The 22,747-nt window shown below is 44.5% G+C and overlaps 1 protein-coding gene across 1 annotated transcript in view; it reads left to right on the top strand.

Annotated features, from left to right (window-relative positions):
• The window catches only part of TGM2 (transglutaminase 2), a 125,784-nt gene that overhangs the window by 36,602 nt on the left and 66,435 nt on the right, over positions 1 to 22,747 (top strand). Inside the window, exon 2 of the mRNA XM_078652121.1 lies at positions 20,813 to 20,992. Coding sequence (XP_078508247.1) covers positions 20,813 to 20,992 — 180 coding nt within the window. The remainder of the gene's footprint in view (positions 1 to 20,812; positions 20,993 to 22,747) is intronic.

Genomic DNA, 22,747 nt, shown 5'->3' with positions numbered 1-22,747 from the left:
TGCTGCTGCTTTTATGATTTTAAACTAAAAATCGAATAAAGCTAATCGACTTGACTATAGGGTTCAGATGAGTGGTGTTTAGGTGTGTGAGGGTTTTTAAAGTTCAATTATGGGTAGCAACTGGGGTGGTGAAGAGTTTTTAGGGTACTTGGTGAAGTGGAGTTTATGGTGGTGAGGTCTTGTAAGTATTCTGGTATGGGTGGAGTTTAGATGTAGAAAGGGGTTTTTAGGGATGAGTAGCTTAAGGAGATGAGTTCTTATGGGTCATGGATTGCTGGTTTTTAAATGCAGGGAGGGTTTTTAGAGTTCATGGATGGGTGGAGTTTGGGTGTGCTGAGGTGTTTTAAGGGGTATGTGATGGGTGGAGGTGTAGTCACAGAAAGGGGTTTTAGGATGCAGGAATGGGTGGAGTTAGACGTAGTGAGTGATTTTATGGTTTAGGGATGGTTGATTTCTGGGGTAGAAAGGGTTTTTAGGCTTCAGGGATGAGTGTAATTTGGATGTGGTGAGGGCTTTAGGTGGCAGGGATCGATGGTGCATAGGCGTTGTCGATGGTCAGCAATAGATGGTGTTTATCAGTAATGATGGACCAGAGAATTAAAAGCATCCAACGCAATTGTCTGACAATGTAATGGATTACAAATGAAATAATGTCCCCCCGAAGAGAAGCACTGAAATAGATATCTCCAACAAAACTGTTTCTGAAAGTTAGACTTGCAACCATTGCATTTACACCTTTTAGAAAAAAAAAGCAATCAAAAGCCAATGTAGACCAAAAATACTTACTATGAATTGTTTTCTACGAAAAGGTAAATGCCATTCACACTGAAAATTTCCATTAAACGGTTTAGATGAAACGATTTCTCAGTAATGGTGTTCCATGAAATCAGTTTTCTATGGAATCACATACAACCCCAAGTTCATCTGTTTCATTGCTTTTGCCGGAGGTTAGTCTACCTTTAGTTTGAATCGGCTCCTGTAGATCAAGACTTCTTAGGTATTGTAAGTCCTTTGTCCAAGTCAATTTTATCATTTATTAGAGAATAGGTTTCACGTGGATATATAAAAGAGTGAAAGAGATCAACAAGTGACTGGACCAATCAAATGTAAGAAATCAACAATCCCTGTGGAGGATGCCACTTTTATTATGAGTGGGGTTCCTAATAATTTTTTGACAGCTGTGATTGTTTAGGAAGGAGCAACGCTGTGGGTGGCCAGGTCTTGCTGAATACCCCATTGGCTAAGTCTTGTATATAAAACATTTGTTTACAAATTTTGATTTATTAGCAGGAGTGTGATATATTATGTGGGGTCTTATCTACCTTTTAGCTTATAAGTCTACTTATAAGTTTTGGAAACCATGAAGCACACAGGTGCCATTCTAGTACATTCCAGGGATGTCCTAAACATTGAAATCCATTGTTCTAATGTTATATCTTGTGTAAAGATATCATTATGCGTTTGAGAGTTGCAAAGTCACCCGGTTTCCCTTAGGGGCATACGTTATTCTTTCCATTTAAGTATTTAGTATGTTGTTTCAGTGCTATGTGAAGTACAGATCTACAGGTATTGAAGCCACAGATACGTTTTCTAATAGAATGTCCTTTTTAGGACATTCTATATATTTTTTTTTTACGGAGTTTTATATAGCGCAAACGTAACCAGAGGGAATCGGGTATCAAAGCGCTTTAAACCAGCACCCCAAGTTGCGTTACATGAGGACACATTATATTTTGTTCTAATATCAAACGTCATTGGTACACCTAAATGCTTTGAGAGCTATTGTGTTTTCCTGTGGTAGTTCTGGGTCTAGTAAATGGACTTGTCTGACAGATTAGCCCTGAGAGTGGCCTGCTGTACATTAAGTATTGGCAGGTAAAGTAGGGTTTTAGCCAAGAGCATGAAAGATGGTGATTGAGGAAATTCCTTAGGGGTCTTGGAAGAGGATGCTAATTGACAAATTATACAAGAATTTTGTTTGGATGTCTATTTGCTACTATTTTAAAAAGTTTATTAAAGTCTTGAGACGTTTTGAAGGCACTGCAAAGTGGGCTTTGCCCCAGGGCCTGAGCCTTTCAAAGGGCCCCCCTGACAGAGTCAACCCTGTTATGCAGAGTCTTGCCGTCAACAGTCAGTCTAGGTGCTGAGACGGCCGGCCAAACACCCATGTGCACTGACAACAGTGCCCGCCCGCCACTCCCCCTCCATGGCCGCCCACAATTAGGCCCCACCCCCAAGACTTGGCTGTTGAAAGAAAAAAAAATAAAACGCTAATAGACACTTTTATTATTGTTTTCTTTTTAAAGTTTTGAGGCTGGTAGGTGACACACCACCGCCATAGCGGAGAAGCCGCCGCTGTTTGTTTGCATAGAGAAAAAATGATTGTACTGTATTAGAAGTGTATTGTATTATTCAGAGAAAAATTAATGTACTGTATAGCATAACAAACCTTTAAAAGATTCCATTTGGAAGAGCTAATGATCTGTCTGCACCACACATTTCGGGGTTTGTGTTTGTACCTCTCTTTTTGGTACTTATTTGAATGGGTGTGGGAGGGGGGCTATTTCTTATACAAAGTAATTTTTCCTGCCTAACTTAGTTGTAGTAACAGGTATGGTTTATGCGATTGTATATTGGGTAATACTGCATAAAAGTTTGGTCGCCATTTTCTAAAACCAACTTCCACTAAACCAGTGTTTCCCAATCTGTGCGCCGTGGCGCCCTAGTGCGCCATCAAAACTTGCCAGGGGCTCCGCGCACCAAACACACAGCTTGGGAACCACTGCAGGTTGTAACACTACCCATCACTATCTGTATTTTTAGACCGAATGTGTAGTACTGTATTGAGAGAAAGACACTGTCCGAACTTGTTTAGGCATTTCTTTTGGGAAGTCCTGAGACTGCTCAATTATGTTTTTAAATCACTGCGGACCGAACAGGCAACGTTGCCTTGCAAAGCAAAGAGTAATATAAACAAAACACTGTGAAAATACCTGCCCAGCTGCACTTTGACCTCCGAGGGAAATGGGAGTCTAGATGGACTCTGGGATGAACTTGTGACACTTCAATAAATCATGCGTTCTTGCTTTCATCTCCAGCAAGGGTAAATATGCTCTCTTGTATAGCCAGTGTAAAAGACCTTTAAAATGATGCCATTTATTCAGGGGCTGCAGCAATCCAAATAACATTACAAGACTGGTGCGTTTTTTGAAGGGCATCAATATACAGAAAAGATGTAAGCTGCGGCTGTGTTTGTTGAAAACATTTAATATAGGGATCACTCTTCCACACGCTCCTGTATGGGCATAAAGTCAAAGCCAAGAGGGTGCGCTATGACTTTCATCATCAGGATAAAAAGTATTATTGAGTAGGGAAACATCCTTTACAACGCAACTTTTACCACACAGTGCCTTTACGACGCAACTTTTACAACGCAAACCATTACAACTCATTGCGCTGGGGGGCGCTCTAGGATAGGGAATAGGTTTAATTTACTATCCAACACCTTCCCTACTATCCACGGGGACAGGAGTTGGAATAGTAAATTAAACAATTCACGATCCAGCGCCCCAAAGCACTATGCGTTGTAAAGGCATGCGTTGTAAAAGCATGCGTTGTAATGTCATACATCCATTTAGTATTGTGCAGGCAAAGACTGGAATGTGGTGGGCTGTTTCTGCTCCTACCACAAAATCAGATTCCCCCAAAACAACCCTGGTACTGGCAGGGGGTGCCACAACAGAGTTTCACAATTACTGCTCAGTGCTCAATTAGCTTTGCTTTGTGGGCAGCAGACCAGACCCCAAGGAGTGCACTATCGCTGCTGTTCAGTGGATGGGAGTGTGGGGAAGGTCGCTGGTACCCTGCGGCGCGGCCCATAAGGGACACAAATAAATTCATAATATATATAATTCCCTCCAATCAAACACAAACTGTGATCCTTGTGGGCAAAAGAGCAACATGACATTGAAAAGAACAACTACAAATGTGTTTATACTTCAAGAACAAAACAAGGTGATCCAGCTACCCACTGTACATGAGGTCAACAATATGCCACAGCAGACGTTACAACCACAGAGGCGATGCACAAGCCAATACAATCTTGGTACAAGAACTGAGAGTAGCTACAGCAATCGCGCAACAAGAAGGGAATGATGCCACAGTAGTCATGTAACAAGCACAGAGATACGCCACAAGTCATGTACCAATCTCTTTAGTCCTCACATAAGAAGACGCAGAACCAGGAACAGGCAAGTCCTGCAGAGAAACTAAATGACTAGAGTGTATTAGACCCTGTTGCTTGTTTGCTTAAGATGCTTTTCTGCTTCTTCATTTGTTGGTCAGTTTTAGACATAGTTATCAGCTACTAATAATTCTGTGAAAGAAACTAAAGGCACACAGATTTGTCGTGTAGCTGAGGGCACTGGCAGGTGCATACATGTGATAATATACATAGTTCTCATGGAAGGAGATATGCACATGAGCTACACAAAGTCAGAAGCATCACACAAGAGTAGGAGGCGAACACGGAGTGATGCTCATTTGCACGCTTCATGTCCTCTACGGATACCCTTCGTGCGCGGCGCCCCTGGTTAGTTTTGATGGCCCACCTGGGTGCTGCGGCGCACAGATTGGACACCATTCTGTAACAACATTCCTCTTTCTATTGGGCCTCACAAACCCTGCTCACAAATGAGCTAAAAATGCACCTCTTTAAAGAGCTCTACATGGAAATGAGGTAACAATTTACTTCTTTGAGATCTCTGTATCCCTCCAAGTTGACACTGCATGGGGCTCTGCAGTGGATAGGATAGGATTACATCTATGATTATAATACCTTTATTGGCTTCATCCCAATTATTTTCAGGGAGAAAAATTGAAGTACTGCAGAGGCCGGGCTTACATCCCGACTACCCGCCAAACAAAAGTGAAATATTAGGGAGCCGCGGCCAACAGCCAACAGGTCAATGGAGCCGTGGGTCGAAAAAGTTTGGGAATCACTGCACTAAACCCTCCAGTGCCTGGAGCGGATGCAGTTTGTAGTGTGCGCTACACTGAAGGCCACATGCCAGGAATGGGCAGCGTGACTATACCCCCTGCAGCGGGAACTAAGGGGCCAGGGAGGGGGTATAATTAGGACGCTTACCTCACGCTGCTAATTCAAGAGGCCGCGAGGAAATTGAACGCAATTATATATGACAGAGAGAGAACTTTCTGTGCTGTCCGAAGAATCTGCAGCTGCCCAGAGCACGACCGCTTCTGCTCCAAAATGAAGTTGGGCCTCTTATGTTTGAACTCACAAGCACCTGAGACAACTGGGGATCGGGGCCCAGCTGTGCTCTAGAGGGCTCGATCGTTATTGTTGTGAATCGAGAAGAGGCAGGTTTGCCACCGAAATTGCTCTATATTAAGCACTTTGGAGTTTCTATTGTGAACGTCTTTTCTCCAGTTTCACTAACACAAACAACAAGCAGTGACAACATCATCAGATCTCGCCTTTTCACCTATTGGCTTTGCCAAAACCCTCTGGCAGATGCTGCGGAGCATGGCCAAAAGTGGTAAAAAAAAACATGAAGGCAATAAAAATGTCATAATGATGCAGCCAGTAAAGAGGTTTTGCTCCAGGGGAGGGACAAACACAAGATGAACACCTTGGCACAAGGAAAGCCATGGAATGAGGAGAGAATGTGGCCTAAAGGCAAAGGTGGTCGATCGTGGAGCTGGGGAACCTAGTTCGAGTCTTGGCAGGGACACTCAGCATTCTGTGATTCTGGGCAAATCCCTTAATCTCTCTGTGCCTATCAAAATTAATGTGTCCGTCTGTAATGTAACTGGTGCTCATGTAAAGCCCTCTGATACTTTGGGTCAAGTTACAGGGCGATCTGGAAGCAAATGGATACAGAAGGGTACCTCTGCGCGGCACATAGGGGTGCCAGAGCCTAACCCCAGGAGCCTCATGGGAGGTTCCGAGAATCTGTGTCGGCGCCCCGTTAGTCCTTGGGCGGTTGTGGGCCTGAGCAACCGGGGGCTTGCCTAGCTATGCTCCGTCCTGAAAGGGGCGTGAGTATAAGGGACCAATGGTCATGTGATCCGGGAAGGGGATCACCACAAGGTGCAGTACAAAGGTGGTTCGCCACGGTGCTGCTTGGCTCATCAGGCGGGCAGGTGGCAAGAAGGCTGCCTGCCCTTGGATCGTCCGTAAGCTAACCCACCAGATTACATATGTTGTATGTAATAAACCTGCAGCAGTTTTTCCCAAGTTAAAACTTGTGTGGTTTGTAATTATTTTCGGGATGCATGATTGTGGGGAGGGGGAACCTGTTGCCATGATGGTACTATGGGTCTAGTTCGCGCTATATAAAACTCCACACATAAAAAAAAAGAATGAGAAGCAAATGAGTTACAATAAAGCCAACAAATGGAAAGCAATGGACTGGCTGTCAGCGCCTGTAAACTTTTGGTACGCCCACCGTAGGTTATTTACAACCAGACAGTGTGCCCTATCTGGTAGGCTCAACCTAAAAAAGGGTACAGGTGAGCGCAGCAGTGCAGGCAGGGTGAGGGATTGTAACTGGAGAGGGGACAGAGGGGATTGTGTGGAGAAAGCTAGTGTTTGTAGCATACACTAAAGAGTACTTTACCCCCATGTTAGTCAATCTAAATGCACACACCAGTCTCTCATTTCACTCCGCGCGTAAGCATAGAGTCGTATTATCATCCTTGCGTCCATTTTGGATGCAAGGACACATTTTGTGCTACAAAAGGCTAAAAATAAAACACAAATCAAAATGGGCAAATGGCATGATAGCATCCTATTGGAATTTTGTAGAGCAGTCTGCAAAAACAACAGTTGATGGACAGAATGCAGAGCAATGTCATACATTCACCCCAGTACAGAGAAGAATCAAAGTTGGTAGGCAGGAATGCTCTTTCCCACCAGTCCTTCGCACACCTAGTGTATACATAAAATATGTAAAAACTCTATTAATGGTCAATATAAAAATTCACTCAGTAGCAGCATAACTACCCTACCTCTTCCAGGGTGCATAAAAGTGCCTGTACCCTTAAGCACTGTCAAAAGACCCAAATTATGCTAGGTTGTTCTAAGCTATGCAAAGCATTCTCATCACCAAAATTGCGGTGACTAGCTGAGGTCACAAGGACTTTTTCTGATGACATTCTCCAACATGTAAGACATAGGCTCCCGCACGCCTTCTCCCGTCTCAGGTTAAAATAGAAAGGATGCATCTCTCATGCCTTGACCAATGCCTCAATATGTGGCCTCGACTTACGCCCCTCCTGGCACTGACATGTTACTGTACTACAGCCCTGTTCCTCGCTTGCCTAAGTAAAGTCACATTTCTTCCCGGCCACAACCTTATCACAATCAAGCATTCTTCTAATGAATATTGGCCTAAATGTCTCTAGCATTGCCAAATGTGGTGCCATCTTTAAAATCCTCTTCATGGGTTAAGTAACCAGGTTCCTTGTTTGTAATGAGGTTCCCACTGATACTGGTAAGCTTGATCCTTACCCCCCTAGAGTAGGCTTGCCAACCTTACCAAAGCTTTAGATCACCTCCAATAATATTCAAATTACAAAGGTTAGCTGTGATTGCCATGCCTTCTCTCCTGCTCGTAGGTCAAAGAGGAGTCCAAAATTGTGTTATATTAGTCCAAAATTCCGTTTTGTAAACATCTTTATAAGAATAATCAATAATTGTATGCAGGATAAGAGTGAGATAAAGAGACAGAAAACGTAGGGTGGTGGAAGAAAGAGGTATGGGGTGGAGACTAGACAGTCACATTTTCTGGCATCCCTGGAATTCAATAGTGAAACCTGCGGTCTCCTATGCAAAACTGTCTGTCTGTCTGTCTATCTCCGATTTTATACTAAGCTAGTACGGGTTATAGGCTTAGAGAACCCTAAAGACTTGTACATCAAATAGCACACAACAGACTAACCGAGGATAAAAAAGCCTGTCTGGAAAATATTTTTTCCATAAACAGAAAACTAAGTGCATTTTTGCCGACAGATCTGAAAGGAGAGGGACATTGACACACAGCTGCCCGGCCTGCAACCACTAAAGGGGATGCACTTTCTCCATCCCTGAAAAATTCTTGACAGCAATTTACTTGGAGGAGCAAGTTGGGAGAAAAGTAGAGATAGACACACTGAAGCAGTAATCATATGCTACAACCTATGATACGTCCCTGAAAGATAATGTTTTGTAAACACATAAATGAATGCAACCTGTAATATTTTATATTCAGAAGTATGCCTTTAGAGGTGATCTCTAACAATCTTTTTAAATCGAGCAGAAATTTGAAACCTGTCAGATGTCCCAATTTTTCATTTTTAATGTTCAGAAACCGGAAAGTACTCTAGTAAAACCCCGTGGTGACACATTCAATACATTTCTGTTTTTATAGAACTAATTGGGTTGAGCTTCAGATGCCTGGACTTGGGTAAGTAAAACATTACATACTGAGGAAATAACAGCTTATAGCTGTCATGACCTTCTCGTTTGGAATCTAGGGCGCTTGTTATGCTTGGAAATATTACATATGCGCCTCCTGCCCTGCAAAGGTCTCATGTTAATTCAATAGACTATAGTTCAGCCAAATAAAACAGTTGTCATGTTAAGACAAAAAGGGGAAGGCGACACAGCTTTCTGGTTAATGCATCGTTTTGTGAAATTTATTTTTTTAATTATCTTTATTTATTTGACCACGGAGCTACTAAAAAGAAAGAGAAATGGAATCTCCATGTTCACAATGAATAAAAGACACTTAATACATGCTGTGAGGAAATAAAAATTTCCAAATGGATTCGTTAAAGAAAACATCCTTGTTGTTAAATGAAAATACTGAAACATCCGGGAGGGTAAAGTGGGGGGAAAAAGAGGAGAGATATCCCAAAGAACACAAGAGAGCATAAAAGCGGATATATAATTCACGGAAATCATATATAATTTACAAAAATCACCCCATATTTCAAAAACAATATACAATCACTTCTAAACAGCAGTGGAAGGTAATTCAGGAAGTCTTCAACTGAGAGAGAATGTTTTGATCAGGTTCATCATCATCCTCATCAAACACAAGCTTTAATCTGTTAAAACCGATATAAGCATAAAATACATGGACATTTCATACACTGTGTTGCGTTAAAAACCAAACCATCCACCATCCTATATAAAAAAAGTTAAAGAAAGAACAGTAGAGTTAACACGTCTGCAGTACATATACAATATCAGCATTTATGTCAGCCAGCGCCCCTCAAAATACAAAATATGAATAAAGTGTACAAATGCAGGCTTACGAATGCAAAATTAAAATTATTGATAAGATTACTTTCCCACCAATCTCCTCAATCTAATAGCAGCAGAGATACAAAAGTAAACCATAAATCAGATATACTCTGACTGCAATAACTGAACATGGAGCACAGCAGGCCTACATCTTCTTATGCTCAACAACGTAGGCAGTGAGAACATATGTTTTCCTAGGTATGGCATATAAATTGCAGAAGAAGAAAGAGTGAAGTGTAAACTGAACAGAGCTCGAGTCACAAGGACATGGTTCAAGGTCAGATTCCTGACAAATCTTTGCTGGGTTACAAAAACCAAAAAAATTTACTTTTACTAAGTTCTTTGTAATATTCTTACACTATACTCGCCACTGTTATCCATGAGTTAAGAGTCATTTTGGATGCCAGTAAATTGTATGGCTGTGGGAGACCCTTTCATGTCCCTATCACTAAATCCGTGCTAATCAGGCTTAAAATGCCCATTAAGCAATCAGCTGAAGTCTCTTCAGCCCCTCCTCCATCAGGTGCCATGGACTGGGCTAGGGTGCTGCCCAGTTATCCTGTTGAACCAAAATCACCCTCCTGCTCCTAATGCTGTTCAAGCAGAACAAGCAAGTGGGTTTAATTTTTTCTTTTCGCGTTCTCACTACAGGGGGGGAGAACAGCCAGACCAAGCTCACCTGCACAGCCCGTGGCAGGGGCTCAGGGCGCTCACATCAGCCTTACATCAGCGCCGTGAGGGGAACTGCCGCGCTGCGCTGCCAGAGAAGCCGTGAGGGGAACGGCGGTACCCAGCAGCCCCGGGACCGGCGCACGATGGTGGTGTCATCAGCGCGCCCGGAGGCGCTTCATAGCTCGAGCCCTCCACTCGCCCCGCGAGTCGCTCGCGGGAGCCGTCCGGGAGAAGCCCGAGACAAGGGCGGGGCAGTCTTAGGCAGTCCGGGGCAGGAAGAGGCAGGGCAGGGCCACCCTGCCAACATCCTTCACTACAAATGGGTAAGAGGAAACAGTTAACCACGGAGGAAGGGGGGAAAAGTGCCAAAGTTCCAAGGCACTCTAACTCTATAATGTCATATCTCTCCTCTGCCATGGGGGCACTTGCCAAGGAGATCGCCAACGCTGAGCAAGAACTTGGCATTGTTCCAACCACCCCCCGGGATGCTGCATCTCCACAGCCACAGGAGCCAGCTGTGCCAGGCTCCATCAATGTTCCCAGTTACCCCCTTGAACCACTTGTCTCCGTAGTAAACCCTCCACCCCCCGTTGAAACAAGTAAAGACACTGTCCCCACTCCCACTGTTACATCTCCAAGGGAGTCCCCTCTGCGGGCGCCTCAGCCAACCAATATAGGGGAATTAGTCATTACAAAGCCACATATAACTGATTCTCCGGATAGTTTGGAGTGTAGGCTGGAGGAGCTTTTTGTGGCTAGGATTGAACCCCTTTTGGTGGGAATCGCAAAAGACATTGTGGATACTCTAAATACATGCTTGGAAGGCCTTTTAAAGAAATGTTCCCTCATTGATAGACTTGTCAGCTCCTTACCGGCCTACCCAGTTACAACAAACAAATACATACCTGAGATGGCGGGTGGGGTTTTGACACCAGTAGGCATTACGACAAATATACTCTCCACTGCCAGTCCCCAGGTTTTAATATCATCTCCCCCTCAACAGATGGCGAACGCCCCTATTTTAGGAGCCCAACCATCGGCAGTGCCTTTGAAGACCTTACCCTCTCTGAGGAGGGCCACCCCAAGCTCATACAAACTTCACCTTCCCCCAGAGGCCTCTCCCTTGGTAGCTGTGTTTATTGGCGTGGAACCCCTTATGGAAGGGGAGAGAGAATCAACCAGGGATCTTATGGCCAAAGCGAAAACGTGGTGTGCTGAGAAATGCTGTGGGGAGAACATTGCTGACATGATAATTCATGCAAGGAGAGTGGGCAGGGTTGGCAAACAACCGAAAACCACATATGGTGATTGTGTGGTGATCAACTTTTGTAGGGACAATGTAGCTGATAGGCTGTTTTGGGACGGATCTACGATCTCGATTAGGGCTCGCTTGAGACCCGTTCCCTTAGGCTTTTTTTTACCATCCCTCAACCTATTCGGGACCCATAATAACCTACCAAGCTAGATGGCAGGCCAGGAGGGCATCAGTGGAAAGCAGAAACGTTAATGTTGGTACAGCGACCCGTTCAGTAATAGTCCCAAATTTCCCCATGCTCATCAGCCCACAGATCACACAGGACCCGATTGAGGACGGTGGGCTTATTTTGACTAACCACTATGCTCCCCTGTCCGGCCTGGATGAGACCGATTGACTATCAAATGCTGAGCAAACATCGACTGTGGAGGGAAGCAACCAAAGTGGAGTTACGGGTTGTAAAATCCTTAGCTGGAACGTTGCAGGAATTAGATCTAAACTGAACGACACGGATTGGATGAGCTTTATTAGAGAACATCATGTTATTGCCCTACAGGAAACTTGGGACACCTCATGACAGTTCTGGCTGGACGGTTTTGTTGGTTTTACTGTAGCTGCAAGCCCAAGTAATGTAGGCAGAGCTGGGGGGGCCTTCTGACTCTCTTCTCACTTGATCTTAAGGGGTCGCTGCAACAGATTAAACATGACTCCCTGAATTGCCTGATTGTAGAAAGGGTAATTAGTCCTTCTAAGAGCACATTGTTTATTAATTTTTATAACTCTAGTAACAAGGAATGGGGAGGGGAGAACATCGCCGCACTGGATTCGATTTTAAACTCAATCAGCCAAAATATTCACACTACCTATGAATATGTGTTAATGGGTGATTTTAATATCCACCCTTGTGATCTAGGCTGTGGCTCTATTGATTCCACAGAGACATTAGGTCAGGAGGGTCCTCATTTTGAGCACACCAAAGCAGGCGAAGAACTTGAAGAACTTTTGGCCTATTTTAATTTTTTTGAACCAGGGAATATGGAGGGCAAGAGTAGATTACCCACCTTCAAGGGGACAATGCCTGGGACAACGATTGACTATATTTTTGCGACTCCTGCCATTCTCACCCGCACTATCTCTTACTGTACAGTTCCCTCCCCTGTTAGTGACCATAACCCCGTCCTTTTGGTGGTGGCAAGGGGGGATTGCATTGGCCCCAAGCCGGGTCAGGTTATTCCTGGACCTGCATTAAGTCTAACTGACCAGGGTAGACTGCTGAAGTGGGCAAACGTGGTCCCTGGTGATTTTTATGCTGATATTGGCCCACATATAAATGACCTGATAACGATTTGTCAAAACCCATCCTCACAGGGCAGGGTCATTGTGGAAGCTTTTCAAATGATCTGCAGCAAAGTCTCTTCTAGCCTCATGGTTCAACTGAGGAAGGGAGAGATTAAACCCTGCAGATGGTTTGACGCTGTGTGTTCAAAAGCCCATAAAGCCCTAAAATTGTCCCTTAAAGCTAACCCCAGGGACAGGGCACTGGTTGCAAGCCTTAGAATAGAATATAAAAGAGCTATCAAGAACAGACAAGATAAGATCAAGCAGGAGGCTTGGGAGAATTTAATTTCCATAGACATCCTGCGGGATAGCAGGCAATTTTGGTCTGTTATCAACCAGCCTTACTTCTCCGATTCACCTAACTCAGAGACGGATTGTGTCATTCCAGATGACAAGTGGCTGGCACATTTCAGTTCCGTCTATGGTGAGAATGGTACCACCACCCAACCACTTGACATCACCTCCCCTGAGGCTACTCCCTTGCACTTTAATAGGGCGGAGGTGGAGAAAGCAATCCGCTCTACAACTAGGAATAAAGCCCCTGGGCCGGATGGGGTACCGGCTGATTTCTATATACATTCACCAGAATTATGGGCGGACATCTTAGCTAGTGTATTCACAGCTGCAAACAGCACCCCTCCACCAACTACATGGGTGACCTCTACTATAGTCCCCATATTTAAAAAGGGGCAAAGGGATGACCCAGGGTTTTATCGCCCCATATCCCTCCTGGACTCCTCAATAAATATCTTGGGTAGAGTACTCTTGGTCAGGTTAAGGGATAGCCTTGAAGGGTGTGGTGGGCTGGCCGACATTCAGTACGGCTTCAGAGAAAAAAGAGGCACGATTGAGCAGTGCTCCAACTTGCACCTGTTGATTTCAAAGTATACGGTGGCCAAGGAGGGGTCCTTGTACTTAGCATTCATGGACCTCTCCTCGGCCTTCGACTTGGTCAACAGGTCCAAACTCTGGGCTATACTCCTGAGGATGGGGATTGATGAGGCCTTGGTTGGGTTCATGGCCTCTCTTCACCAAGAGCTTTTTGCAGTAGTGAGGGTCACTAAAGAAGGAAGATGTACGAAATGTTTTAACTCGATGCGGGGTGTTAGGCAGGGCTGCATACTGGCTCCCCTGCTTTTTACAATCTATATCAATGACCTCGGCAGTCAACTAGAGGTGGCTGCGAGAGACGTTCGCGTGTAGGAGAAGTTAAGATCCCGGCTCTCCTATACGCGGACGACGCAGTGCTTATAGCTCGCACTGGCGTTTGTCTCCAACAGCTTGTGGACATATTTGGTACCTTCATGGAACATCTTGATTTGTAGGTGTTGGGTCATGTGCTCATGGCGTGGTGTGCCGATGACGAGTCTGGCTGCGGCGTTCTGGATGGTTTGTAGTTTGCATAGAATAGTTTTGTTGAGTCCGGCTTAGAGGACGTTGCCGTAGATCAGTCTGCTTGTTATTAGTGCATGGGTGACGGTCCTTCTGCAGTCGGGGGGGATCCATTTGAAGGTCTTGCGGAGGATGCGAAGGCAGTTGAAGCTGGTGGAGGCGACGGCGTTGATCTGGAGGTTCATGGAGAGGGAGGAGTCCAGGATGATGCCGAGGTTTTGAGAGTGGTCTGTAGGCTCCCGAGGGCAGGTGGCCACCAGGTGTTGTCCCAGGCGGTGGTGCAGTGTCCAAGGTTGGGGATCTCGGTTTTCTCTGAGTTAAGCTTCAGGCAGCTGTCCTTCATCCAGGCTGCTACGTTCTTCATTCCTTCCTGGAAGCAGAGTCTGGTGTCTTCGGGATTCTTCATGAGCGAGAGGATGAATTGGGTGTCGTTGGTGTAGGATACGATGTTGAGCTCATGCTGTCTGACAATGGCGTGAGGGGGGCCATGTAGATGTCGAAGAGCGTGGGGCTGAGAGATGATCCCTGGGGTACTCCCCAGCTGATTTCCGTGGGTTTGGAGAGGAAGGTCGGACACTGTGGTGGCGGAAATGGAAAGCTTGTCCACATCATTGATATGTAGAGTGTGCAATTCACAGGTGCTGTGAGACTGTTTCTCATCAATGATAAAGAAATGGGTGAAAATGAGTGAAGTTGGCATCTCCAAGTATTCAGTATTGTCCTTAGAATTATCAATTTAAGAGGCCTCATGCTGCCATATTGGACCAGGCTGCAGTAGGATGTATCATCGTCCTTTAACATTTTCACCACAGGAGTATCAGAGGTGTGAAAGGAGCAGGTGAGAGGTTGCTCACAGGAGACGTTAAGTGTCTTTGCTGGATATTGCCCTGTTCTTTCAAAACATGCTCCCATAGGGTTTCATTTTGGTCATCCTGATTTTTCCGCACAATTGTGCGTTGTCGGTGCTGGGTAGTTGTGGGTATACATTTTGCTGTCCAATTGTATGCTATACTTAATTTCCTGCCATGAATTTGTTTCTACTATGTTCTGTCTGAGTGTGTCATCATTTTCGCTATGCTATTTTGTGAATGCTGTTGTTAATTTCTTGCCTTTGATTCATTTCCAAGCATTTTTTGTTTTTGCACTCACACAGTGTGAGTTAGGTTTGTCTACTATCCTGGACACGGACTACAGTGTCAAGTACTGGTGGTGGCCTGACCTGATATTAAAAGGATCCAGGGTGTGTAATCTAAAGGGATCCTATGCATATATAGTATATTTCCATATAGTGAACTATAGTTTCTCGCATACTATGCATACCACAAGAGCGCTTGAAACTGGACCCAAAACGTCTTGCCTGGCTTTCCATTTTGTTTTTCAACAAATGATTGGTGTAAGACTGACATGCCCACATCACGAAACAAGATTGGTCACAAAATCAGTTATTATGAAGCTGGCAAGTGGTAGGCTTAGGAGGCTTATGGGAAACCATATTTATTTATATCACCAGCCGTGACGCAAAGGGACCCACAGCAGGTATCCCGGCGGAGGACACAGCAGCACCAAATCGGCATAGCAGTGCCTCCACCCCGCGCCCCGAATCTGCTTTAGCATGTTGTAGCAAAGAATTTTTCTGCTACCAATAAGTGCCCGTGAGTACTTGGACACTTATTAATGTTTAATTTTTATACACCACACACCTTAGCGAGTGTGTAGGCATAACACTGTGACACGTGGCACCTTCTTTTTGCCACTCACTTCACTTTTTGGTCCTGAAGAAAGTCCTGTGATACATCCAGAGAGGACTGAAACACGTAGACCGCTGCACATAAGTCAACACATAGGAAGAAAATTCCATTTGTAGTTGCATTTCACATATTTTAAACAATACCCTGGGCCGCCAAAAATAAATCATTAGGTAAGGATTCCCAGAGGTATTTTTTAGATCACCTTCACTCACACCACACTGTTGCACGACACCTGCTCTGCTGTAGTCAGGCGTTGAAGCACAACCAAGTGGCACTCGGCCGCCTGGTTGGGACTCCAATGATGAAGCATGACACCAACCAGGTTGGTGTGTGAGGGGTCTTTTAACAACACCCAATGGGTCCAGTCCCTAGGCCACTAACATAAGTGACGAACAATACACACACACATAGTGGGCTTGTCCACATTGTTTCTATATATTACCCTCGGGATAGTGCACGCCACATAAAACCCTTGCTCTCTGAATGTTTTGTTGACATAAGACTGACTTGCCGACATCACGAAACAAGATTGGTCACAAAACCAGTTATTAGGAAGCTGGAAAGTGGTAGGCTTAAGAGGCAAGTCATGGGAAACCACATTTATTTACTGTGACGTGAATGATTCAAATTGCACCTTACTTGCTCTCTTCCTAAGTGAATCACAGACTTGACTGTCTTTATAGCACTCCTCTGGTGTGAACTGCATTGTCCATGAGTAACGAGGGAGAAAAGATACGTCCTGCACTAGCCGTGTGACAGTAACAGCTAGTTAGCCATGCTACTTTCCCCCCAAAAATTAATTTGAAGGTTCCACTAAAACAGAAGAATCTATTCTAGCACTGCATTCAAAATCAAGAAGTGCAAAGTGTAAAAGACCAGAAGGCAAGCCTTCCCAAACTATGCTCCAACATCAGAAAAAACATCCATTGACATATCATGCCTTCCCTTTCAATTTAGTAATTGATCAAAAAACTTAGAATGCATCTCTGCAAGCAAAAGTCATTTCAAACAATGGTCACCCACTTGCCTGTCTTCATACACACAAGAACAAGAAGGCCACCTCCGCCCCTACTGTGTATTCAATCCTGAATGGTTTCTAACCCACTTATATCCAGCTCTCCATTGCTCCCCTGAATGGAATGGTGCATACTTTTCTAAGACCCAACACTGGCAGCCCTGGAACCTTTCGCAAACATCCCACGTCTTTTTTTTTTTTGTTGCCATTGTCTGTAACGTACACAATCACTACTGGACATGCAGCTACCAATGAACCAGCCTGACCCACACAATGACAAGATGTCTTTTCAAGGTTGATAAATGGGTAGCAAGGTAAAGGCACAAAGCGGATTCTGAAAAACGTAACCTGTTGCCTCAGACCAGGGTTCTCCACAGTCTGTCCTGGAGGGCCGGACCCGTGCCAGATTTTTAAGAGAAGTACATTTATCTGAATAAGGATATACAAAAAATTTGACATGACTGGACCAACTTTGGAGAACCCTGCCTCAGACCAATGGTGAGGTATGACAGCTTACATTAGAGGCACTTTCCACCTTGCAGAAGACTGGGTAAAAGTCTGTTCATGCCCCTAGTCTGCATCTCCAGTCCCCTGAAACAGTCAGTCAATACACACTCAATGCCATCCATACGTGGGTCATACCTTATCAACCCTAGTCACCCTGACCTACTTGAGAATAATACTCTAAACTTCAATCTCTCAAAAAACATCTCATTCAAGTAAATGAGGCAAGGTTCATCGCCAGTTCTGTACTCTGGCCACTTCTCATCCTCGCTGGGCCTCGTTGGCGTCATGTTGAGGAGATCAAGATGTTGGCTGCAACCCTCCAAGCCATCTGCCTGGCCACACCTCCACCACCTCGTACACAAGACCTCTATTCACCAACTGACCAGACTACTCCTGGGGTCTGTTAGGAACTGAAATATAAACAACTGCCTCAAAGTCACAAATATGTTTCGTGTTCCTGACCACATCGCTCTGGACATCCACACAGACAAGCAAGCAAAGCTATCTAAAGAAATCTGTGTTTATGCAGCAGAAGAGCCCACCCAGAGCTTCCACCTAAATAGCAGCTCTGACCTTTATGCGAAAATCTACCCACTTCTGAGGTTGCTCCTTAACCCAGCCCTCTGAGATGATCAACTAATCCACCCTCCCTTCCTTCTTCCATAAGACATCCACTTTTACATTAAGACGATTTAAAACATTATATTAAACAAAAAAATGAAGTATTTGACGGACCCGCTACCAATTAGTAAATGACTAAAGAGAGGTTGCTTCTCCTGAGACTTCACCTCCCAACCTTCTCCTGAGACTTATAATAATAATAATAATAATAATAATAATAATAATAATAATAATCCATACATGTAAAGTGCGAACATATCACCCCTTAAGGTTTAAAGCGCTGGGGGTCATCGGGGAGATTAAGTGAGCTATTGGCCATAGTCCCATAATGCTGAGCTGCCACCGGCGCTGGGGATCGAATCGTGGCCCCCACGCTCTCGGCTCAGCCGCTCTGGCCGCTGCGCCACACCGCTCCTCAGAGGAGACTTCACCTCCCAACCTTCTACTTCTCGACAACAAGCATTGGAGCAGCCCCTATGGTTGCAAGGGTTGCATATCCCAGTAGCATGGCCTAGTAGCAATAGAAGGCCTGTTGCCTTTTTTCTTTCTTTTTTGTCCTACATCTCAAGCCTGATTGTGTCTTAGCTGCGGGTGTGCAGAGAGCCACCGCAGGGGGTGAGCTTGTCAGTCATGTCGGTCAGGATGGCTTTGGAGATGATGCAACTGTTATTGAAAATGACATGGACCGCACAGGGAGCTGGTGGAGTACCATCATGGCACGTGTGATGTGCCCATATTTCTTCCGGCTCCAGGTGTGGCATGCAGAGGCATGGAGAATGCCTTCAAAGTCGGCCAATGTGGAGTCTCGGTGGCCATGGATTAGGGTATTATGAGCATCCAGATGTGAGTATGAGGGCGTGAACAGCAGTTCTTGTCCATCACATGTAGGACTACAAATTAAATTGATTTGCCTCAGTTAAATAATACGCCTCGCTTGGGAGGCGGACAATTGTTGATGCAAGCAAGTTAAGGCGGTCAAGGATTAGACTGCAGATTGTGGAGAAACGGATTGTTTAATTTCACAATTCCGCGGATAGATTTTCAGTCTGCAGTTATTGGGTATAAAGTTATCCGTCCTCTCGGACGGTTTCCTGGATGGGAGACTCCACAATTGGGTTGATTTAGGAGTTCGATGCAAGGTCCGTGGTAGTCCGACGGGATGCACTTGCCATATGATCCGCGGAATTGTGAAATTAAACAATCCGTTTCTCCAAAATCTGCAGTCTAATCCTTGACCGCCTTAACTTGCTTGCATCAACAATTGTCCGCCTCCCAAGCGAGGCGTATTATTTAACTGAGGCAAATCAATTTAATTTGTAGTCCTGAAGATGATCCTTTTAAATTAGAGCAAATGGATCGAAACGTCGTCGACTTTTACAAGTAGACATATATGTAAATCATTGTGTATATACTGTATATGCTCTACTCTGGAGAACACTAGTTGCACTGATATAACAAGTGTCCAGGCTGCTCTTCTTCTTTGCCTGTCTAATTTCTCCTCTTCACCTTTCTTGTCATTCTGTCCCTAAGTTTCTAGTACGGCACAGGACTGTGCCCTACCTTCCATGATCACTGTTTTGTATTCCACTTTATTGTGTTATTCGTTAACAATAAATTCCTGGTCCGGCTGGACAGGAGAACTATATAGGTACCATTGTGTTCTATATACTGTATGTTTTTGTAACTCTCGTGTTTGCTCAGGACCTTTGTTTCTTGAAGTAGTATATACCCATGGTCCTTTGCTATCCTATGGGTCCCCCTTGTTCCCCAAAAAGGGACTACTACAGCAACATGTGCTTTTTAAGAAGTGGCGGTTGGTGGCAAATCGCATTGGAGAGGCGCAAAAAATATACACATAACATATACCCATTTATATATAATACACATAACAAATACACAATAATATACACATTAACATAAATATACACATAAAAATAATCACTTACCTTACACTGCCACTCCGTGTTCTGTAAGACGTCCTTGTTGTTCTGGAGCACATCCTCCGAGCGCAAAGCCCACAGCCAACTCTCTCATTCAATCAAGGTTCTCTTCCAAAGCATCTTGATTGGCTGGAGCGGGCTGGCTCCACGTTCTAAAAGGCACTGTAGGCATGTGCTTGCTCCCCAACCCGGCTGTCCAAGACCGCAACAGCCGGGTTGGAGAGGCTTGATCTGCGCATCTTGGTTTGGCCGTAGCAAAGTAGCTGACCGAAGGAACATGCGCAATCATGAAAACTTAAGTGGCCACTCCTCACTGATGCCAATCATTGGCAGCAGCAACACACTGGCCTTGCTCCACCCTCCCACTCTGTTTGCTGGCAAAAAGTGTCACAAATAAAATGGTAATAAAATAAAGTTATTACTATTTCATTTCTGCCCAGCAGTGTGTGGGGGGAGGGGTGATGCTCCTACGCTCCCGCGGAGGAACCTCCACTGTTTTCAAGACTGAAAAATATATTTGCTTTTAGACCATAATTATTTTTTCAGATTGAAGAAGGCCTGGCAGCTTCCATAACATTAATGTTTTGAAAAACCATGACAAAATAAACATCAACAAAGCCAAATGGTTGACAGGCAAAGCCAGACCTATTGGCTCTGCCAGCACTTGTTCAATTATCTTACATGAAAGATCTGTTTAATGACTCATGGACATTAAGTAAGGGTAGCCATGCTTATCGTAGACTTGCCCATTACTACCCCTGCTTTATCCCTATCTAAATGCTATGCCCTCTTTTTCAAGTTGACGTTTCCTACCAATGACCTTCTTTATATCCTTGTCAGAAGATCTCTAAATCTTGGGAAGTAGTACTTTTCGAAAGAGTGAACTCCCCTTTCTTGATCCAAAATGTACATATTTGGATTTTTCTACTGTTCAGTGTGGGATTCATGTAACCAAGCACCATCGTTTTATTGTTTGATGATGTTTTGGGCTGTCTTCCCTCCTCTTTACAGATCTGAACCTGGAGAGATGCGACCTGGATTGTCAAGTCAACAACAAGCAGCATCGAACTGCTGACATAGGGTGTGAAACGCTGATTGTGAGGCGAGGACAGGCCTTCACCATCACCCTGCACTTCCAGTCCAGGGGCTACCAGGAGACAGTGGACCAGATTGCATTCAATGTACAGACAGGTAAATCTCATTTCTCTCTCTGCCCTTCCTGGATTAGGGAGCCACCCTCCAGCCATTCTCCTAGGTAGCGAGGGAGTAATGCAGGGGGTGCCCGAGGCTGTTATAAAATTAGGAGCATCCATGTTCCCCTAGACAGAGAAATTTGGCATGAATCAAGTGGACACAGCAGGAGATGAGGATTATAAACAGAGTGTATAGAAAGAGGGATAGGTCTGGGGTATGCCTTGACTTTTTTTTGCTATTTTTAAGCTGCCAAGTCTTGGACATGCTAGGCAGCTGAGAATTGCTTTGGCCTGCTTACAAGGAAAGCTGAGCAAGTGGGTGTGTAAAGACCTCTTAAGACACTTTCCAAGTAGGCGGAGAGCGGAGTTTCCGAGATAGTTTCTCTTATCATTAGGTCATCCAATCGCCCTGCCAGTTGTACAGGCAGACATTTTGTCAGGGATGCCCGTCCTGGAAAGGCCTCTACTGCACTGATAGGCATCAGGGAGATCCTCAAAGTAGTCTTATTGAAGGTAATGAAGGTGACCTTGTAATGTAGTTGCCAACGACCAAGTGAAACCAGTGCTATCCTATGTCTCCTGAACTAGCAGTGGACATTCACATAAGAGCCAAAGTCTGTCTGTCATCATTGAAGCCGCCCACATAGCCATCGGATACCCGCCCCTTTGAGAGGTCATGTTGTTGATATGCACTGTCCATCTGGCCTCAGACTCCTTTTTGATTTTGACACATGAACAACATCCTCCGCTTCTACCTTCTTTTACGAACGTATTTAGGTGGAGGGACAGGTTGGCAGTATTGCTGTTTGGATTCACAGTGATTTTTAGTATTAAACGTCCTAACGTGCTTGTGCAATTTCTAAGCATGTAAATAAAAAATATGATTGCGTTTACAAGGATTCAGAGGGTGAAATTCTGAGTTAGTCTTATCAGAATTCAAACTCATGACAAACAGACCACAGCATATAATCTGCAAAATATAGCTTACTGTGTACTACTTGGCCTTAGATACTTCCGTACAGAGGCTGATGGGGTGAGGTTGGATGGAATACAAGCAAGAGAATTCGACCTAAGCTTGATCCACTGCATTTATGAACTCTTGGGACAAATACTTAAAAAATAGACTTGCAGAAAGAATCTCCACCCCACCAGAACAATACAAAACCAAGGAGAAACTAGCTGCATCACTTTAGTGTACACATGGTATTAGGAACTGTGCAAGGATTTTCAATGCAGTAGGCAAAAAACAATTTTGCCAACTGGAGTGCTCCCCGAATGCTAAGAAAAAGTCCAGTTTGGACCTTTATACGCAGAACTTGGAGCAAGCCTTTGGTTGTGTCCTATTGATGCTGCTATCCATTGCCTTAGGGAAAAGATAACTGTGCATGACATTCATTAACTCTAAAAGCACATATTCTGCTGGGTCAGCTGAGGCAGTGTATTGCAGAGATCTTCTGAAGCTCCACGGGTGTTTAGGGCAACGTGAGCAGCCCCATAGGGATTTGATTGGTTCTCCTCCGCCCAACTTCCAACCACATTGAATACCCGACAGGAAGCAATCATGACCAGGATCAGACTGAGACAGAAAATAGGGCCGGGCACCAAAATAAATATGGTCCCATTAGTGAATTAGATATCTAAACAAGCTTTGGCAATGCCAATAAGTCTGGCTTTAGAATAATGTTGTATGGTAATGTGAAGCATTACAAGTGAATAGCAAGGGAATAGAGGTAAAAAAAAAAATTGGAGTAGG

Source organism: Lissotriton helveticus, chromosome 7 (genome assembly GCF_964261635.1).
Source record: "Lissotriton helveticus chromosome 7, aLisHel1.1, whole genome shotgun sequence".
NCBI classification, from domain to species: domain Eukaryota; kingdom Metazoa; phylum Chordata; class Amphibia; order Caudata; family Salamandridae; genus Lissotriton; species Lissotriton helveticus.
This window is presented reverse-complemented; position numbering and strand designations above follow the sequence as displayed.